We start from the raw sequence: 6,013 nt of genomic DNA on the forward strand, positions 1-6,013 counted from the left end.
CTTTCCACGTGACCTCTTTAATCCTGGACAACTGGTTGGTCCTCAGGCTCCGTTTTGAATATGGGAGACAGGCCCAAAGAGATGCCACAGCTTCTAAAGGCAAGGGCTATGTGGGGCCATCCTTGCTGAGACAGAGGGAGGTTAGGGGTCAGGTCCTTCCTCCCTGGCCTCACCAGCTGGGCCTCCCCACCCCCAGCCTGAGCCAGGAGCTAGGGCTGCCAGGGCAGGAAGTGAGAAGTGCCTGCAGGAAGCCCCAGGAGGAACTGAGACTTCAGCCAACCCCGCCCCCACCGTGGGACCCTGGGGACCTCGGGGACACCTGACCCTCCATCAGGAAAAACTGTCCAGAAACAGGCGAGTGGGAGGCGGGCTACTTCCCTCAGTTCCCATCCCAACAAGCAGCTCTCCCAGTCTGTCGTGGATCCCTCTTACTGCAGAAAGAGACCAGGTGGGGAGGGAAATCTTTGAGTAGTGATAAAAACAAGGAGTAAAGCCTGGAACCAACGCCTGGAGTCTGCTGCTGCCCAGGAGAGCACCTGGGCCAGGGACTTTCTGGACAGGTAGGCACCCGAGTGTAGCCCAGCTCCACCGCTGCTTATTGTATCTTGGGCCAGATCCCTTCACCTCTCTGGGCCTCCTCTTCCTTATCTGCAAAATGCACCATATCATCCCTGCTCATGGACGTGAACTGGTCCAGCTTTTCAGGAAAGCAATTTGACCAACAGGGGTCTTAAAAAAGGTCAAGGCCTTTTTAAAGCAATGACTCTCCTTCTGGGAAAGAGACTCAGTTTCCTTATCTGTAAAATGGGGGTGGGGGAGTGAGAACCCTCTACATTGCCTTCCCAGTCCTACTCGGAGGGCCACAGGCCACGAGGACAACTTTGCGTCCAACCCCCCACCACGATTTTTCAGGAAAGGAAACTGAGACTGGACTAGGGGTTCAGTGGGGACACGGTGGTGCCAATGGTTTGCGTGTCTGGACCCCAGGGGTGTTCTCCCACTTGTTTCGCCTCCAGGGCCCACCCCCTGGCTGTGGTAGAAAAGGTGGGGTGAGAGGGATGGCCGAGAACAGCTCAGACTCCCCCAACCCTGAGATGGAGGGAAGTGGAAAGCTGGGCCCATTCTGGGCCTGCTCCCCACCCTCCGGCCTATGCCCGCACACTGACCTCACCTCTGCCACCTGGTGGCTGGGGGGGCGGGGAGGGGGCATCTGAGGGGGTTTGGGAGGGAGAGGAAGAGACTTAGATGTGGTAGTCCGGGTTCTGGGGCTCCAAATACTGCTGGCCGCTGACTATCTTCTGAGCTGGGAAAGGGGTGGGCAGGAAAGGCAGGTGTCTGCTGGGCAGCTCTGATCAGAATCCCATCTGCTGACTCCCAGTCCATCGCCCCTTCCCAGGGTGCTAAGCTGTGACAAATTCCAAGGACACTGTCCAGGGTGGAGTCCAGGTCAGGAGGTTCTAACCCTGTGTCCCTGTGTAGGAGGGTCGGCAGGAGAGTCAGCGGCTGACTGAGTGCACAGGATGGTCCAGAACTGGAAGAGATGGTCTCAGCTCCAGACCCCAAAGCAAGGGGCACCACTGTCAGAGGAACAGTTCCACTGGGATGGTGGGTGACCACAGGGGGCTGGCACAGAGTGGCCAAGTGACCCAAGCACTTGGGGAGGACAGGCCACAAAGAGAAAGACACTCAAGGGACATCAGGTCCAGCTGGTTCAAGGCCAGAGGCCTGCCCTGGCCTCCTAACAAAGGAGCCTCTTGCAGGTCCTGGGCCCTGCCCTGTGTACAGCCCAGTGTGCCCTGGACGCAGCTGGGATTCCAGGTGGTCTCTGATGGAGATGCCTGTCGGTGTGCCTTCAGTGTGAATCTGCACTCCAGCTCCAGAGGCTTCCCTTCCTCCCAGGGGAAGAGAGGGCTTCCTCCCAAGGGAAGGGAGGGCTACAGCCTGGGGCTCTGGAAGCTGCCACCAGGGTGAGAATGGCATCATAGGTCCTAGCAGATTGGGCCAAGCTCAGGGGTGACCCTAGGATACAGATACCAAAGAATCAGCACAATTCAGGCTATTTCTTAAAGTCATCTTGTACTAAATCCCAAAGAAAACAGGTCAGTTGGTTACCCATTGCTGCCATTTGTATCAGTTTAAAAGCGGGACAGCTCTGAGAGCAAGTATTAAAAAAATACAACACCCAGCTACAAATTAAGCATCCTCCCACTTGATCATTTTCCTAGATTCCTTCTGGTTTATGGTGGCTTCCCCACGCTTAAAAAAACCCTCCTACTCAGAGTACCCCAACCACTCGAAAGCACAGAGCTCAGCCACGACCTTTGAGGGCTGCCATAGATGGTATGATTTTAAGCCAAATGCTAACATGCCATACGATGCCATGCAGTCTGAACCCTGTGGTCTGCAGTGCCTGTGGTTCTGCAGGGTTAGCCGGGGAGCAGCATGGCTCCCAGAAAAGGGACGGGTGAGAGCTGGGGTGAAGAACCGAATTCAATCTCCAAGCCCCTGGCTGATGGCCCACAGGGAGGGCAGGGACCACCTCCTGCCCCCTCCGTCGCTACGGTTGCTCAGGGCCGGCCGTCTTAGTGGTCACCAGCTCAGTGGAACCCAGCTCTGTGGCTGGCACAGGGACGCTGTGGGCAGGTGGGGTGGTAGCTGGGTCTTCACTGGGCGGAAGCCAGATGGGAGCTGTGGCATCCAGGGTTCCCGGGGAGAGGATGTTGTCACTGTCCAGGGGCTCTGGCGAGGTGGGAGGGGAATGCAGGGTCAGGATTGGGTCACCGCCTTCCCCCATCCCTGTTCGGGAAGCCTCCCTGGAGGAACAGCCCTCTGACTTATGAGAGAGAAGTCAGTTGATGAAGCCCCACTGGCGGGACGGGGGAGGGTGGTACATGATCGGCCCTCAGGACAGGAAGTGCTGAGGGCGCTGGCAAAATGGGAGAGGGAGAGGGAGAGGAGGGGTGGGAACCAGTCTGGCTGTCCAGAGAGAGGGCAGGACAGACCCCCTCCCTCGACCGGGCTCCCCAGCCTTGTGTCTCTTCCTCACACAAGTCTGGGACGCCAGAGCCGTGTCCCTCGCCTGGACCGGGCTCTGGGACAGGACTATTTCTCCCTGCTCAGCCTGAGACCCTCAGAACGCACTCTTCGCCGCCTCTGTCTGCATCACCCCCTAGAGCCCTGCCTCCGCTTCAGACCTCCCCCACGCCTTTACCCTGCCCCTGCCCCTCGAGGGCCAGGTCTCCCCTCCGACGGCCCCCAGCCCTCTCGGTTCCCCTAGACGCGGGACTTACCATCCTGGTCTCCGTCCCGGGCCTCCAGGGCCTCCGGGGCAGCCGCCGCGCCGGGCCGCCGCCGTTGGCGCCTCCAGCCCACCAGGCCCAGCAGGACCAGGGCCAGCGCCAGGCCCAGCAGCGCGGGGGCGCCGAAGAGCAGCGCCGGGAGAGGCAGCGCGGCCTCGGCCTCGGCGGCGGCCCCCGGGCCCACCGACTCCTGCGGCTGCAGCGCCGTCCCGGGCGCCAGGCTGCTCGGGCCGCCTGCTGGAGGGGACGGGCAGGCAGAGCACGGGGCAGAGCGGAGAGACGAGCGGGGAGGGGGAGGGTCGGAGGGAGGCGAGGCTGGGCCGCGGAGGGGAGGGACAGCCGGACGGGGCAGGGCAGGGGGAGGGCGAGAGAGGGGGCCGTGAGGGCCACGCGGCGATGGCTGGTGCCCATCCAGGCCCCAGCCCACAGGCCCCCCTCCTCTCCCGTTAACGCGATGCCCCCCGACGTCCTGGCACAGGCGGGGATCATGCCTGCGACTCTGGTAAGGGGGGGCCTCCTGGCAGAACCCTCCCTCCCCTTCCAGGGCCGCCCTGCGTGCCATCCAGCAGCGCGGCTCAACTCTTACCCGGTCTAGGCTCTGTCGTCCGGAGGAGACTGCAGGCCACACATTTGCGAACCAGCGGGTCGAAGCACTGGGTCTGCAGGCACTGCGGGGCGGCCGGCCTGTCTCTGCCCCTCAGGCCCCTCGGCCCTCGCCTCATCCTGCCAAAGCCCATGCCTGTCTGCCTACCCGGCTGGGACTGAGTCTGGCCTCTGCTGCCCCGTGGGGAGGAAACCGGGCGGGGCCACCACCCACCCCGCCCTCCTGCCTGCTGGGGTGGGACCAGGTGGGGGGCCAGTCTTAGCCAGGGCCCCGGCACCCCAGACCTTCCATCTGTGGTTTCTCCATTCAACCATCACCCCCAGACAACCACTGGGCGGGCCCTCTGCTGGGCGCTGAGATGAGGCTGGGGCTCAAACCAGGGCCTGCTCTTGGGGAGCAGAGGATGGGCCCCTTAATCGGGACACAGACCTCTGGGTGGCCTCCTCTGTCCTGCTCCCCAAGGCCAGCCCAGAGTCCTAGACCATGCTCACCAGGCATCTCCCCCTCACCTGCCTCCTCCGGGGAGCCCTCCTGTCCTTCTCGGGCAGAGCTGCTCAGTTCATCAAACACATCCTGAGTGGCCACACCGTACCAGGCCCCAGACGACTCCCACACCGGAGGTGGCGATGGGGGAGACAATGCCTCCCGGCAGCGGCATCAGTGAAGGTGATCGCCACGGAGGCGACAGGAGAGCTTTGTGGAGGAGATGATGAGAAGGTGTTTGCTAGGTGGAGTGAGGTCTAGGGGAGCGCCCAGTGCGAGCAAGGGCCTAAATATGAAGGCCAGGGAGTACTGGGACCAGAGGCCCTTGACGGAGAGAAGCTGGGACTCCGGCTGGAAAGGCACTGGGGAGCCATGAAGGGCTTTAGGCAAGGCGTGCCGTAGTCAGATTTGCCCGACTATGGTTAGCGAGGAACCTCTGGCTGGAGTAGAGGGCACAGACGGAGTGGGTCCAGGGACAGCTCGGTCTCCAGATCCTAAGCAGGAGGGACACTCAGATCAACAGATGAACAGACAGACGAACAGACCAACGCCCAGGAGGCAGCTCACCCACCCGACTCCTTTTGCTCCTTTTGCGTCCAGGCTTGCTCGCCTCTGTCTCACCGAGGCCCCCCCCACCCCCGCCGTCTGTCTCTGCTCCCTGGTGTTTGGGGCAGACCCACCTGTCTCTCACCTGTGTCTCTCAGATGGAGTCTCAGACAGACACACAAGCCCCCTCGACCTTCCTGGACATATGCTGCCCCCTCCCTGGGGGCAGGGGCTGGCAGAGAGCCTCAGCATGGAGCACGGACTTAAAGCCTCATGGTGGGCCATACCAGACCCCTAAGCACTCAGGGCTGGAGGTGCACAGAGGAGGCAGGGAGGGGGCCTAGGGGTAGGAGTAGATCTTTAGCCGTTCAAGGGGGAGGGAAACCTTCCAGGCAGAGAGAGGGGATGGGCAAGGGCAGAAGCACAGAGAGGGGCAAAGGGGAGGCTTGCTCTGGGCACAGGCATGGCCACTGCCTCAGGGGAGGCTGCAGATGGGCAGGGCCAGGCCTCAAGCCACAGGCCTGGGGCAGTGAGGGGCCCCAGGAGGTGTCTGAGTGGGGGAGAGATCCTCTGAGCTGTGCCTTAGAGGGGACCCTCTCCCCGGCTGCTGTGGGGTTGGAGACTGGACAAAGTGAACAGAACTGGCACCACGGAGGCTGGCACCATAGCCTAGGGCCAGGGGACGAGCCAGCAGCTGTTTAGGAGGAAAGAGGGATGCCATGGAGTGAGGGGAGCAAGGCTGGCCCCCAGGTTTCTGGCTCCGGGGACCCTAGGACTTACACAGAACCCTGAGTTGGCCGGCCTTGGGGAGCCCTGGCCCACTGCCTCTCCGTCCCCTACCCACGGGCCAGCAACTCCGTGGCAGGAAGGTGTAGGCGGTGGGGCAACTGCAAAGGAGAAGTGGGTCTGGGGCGGTGGGTGTGGGTGTGAGAGTGGGTGTGTGGTGAGGGGGTGGGGAGCCCGGAGCTGGAGCGGAGTCAGGGCAGGGAAGGCCCTCCTATGGGGCAGAGGGGCGGCGGCGAGGCTGGAAGCCTGCGCCCCATTCCCCGCCCCATCGCCATCCCTACGGATGCTGTTATTA

The 6,013-nt window shown here is 62.3% G+C and overlaps 1 protein-coding gene across 1 annotated transcript; it reads right to left on the minus strand.

The window, feature by feature from the left end:
• Positions 1 to 2,557: 2,557 nt before the first annotated feature.
• Positions 2,558 to 4,036, minus strand: TNFRSF13C (TNF receptor superfamily member 13C). The gene is made up of 3 exons (XM_055083420.1): positions 3,886 to 4,036; positions 3,291 to 3,614; positions 2,558 to 2,739 (listed from the first exon to the last, which is right to left on the minus strand). The coding sequence occupies exons 1-3, from the start codon at positions 4,034 to 4,036 to the stop codon at positions 2,558 to 2,560; spliced, it is 657 nt and encodes a 218-aa protein (XP_054939395.1).
• Between the last annotated feature and the right edge of the window lie 1,977 nt (positions 4,037 to 6,013).

Source organism: Physeter macrocephalus, unplaced genomic scaffold (assembly GCF_002837175.3).
Source record: "Physeter macrocephalus isolate SW-GA unplaced genomic scaffold, ASM283717v5 random_926, whole genome shotgun sequence".
NCBI lineage: Eukaryota > Metazoa > Chordata > Mammalia > Artiodactyla > Physeteridae > Physeter > Physeter macrocephalus.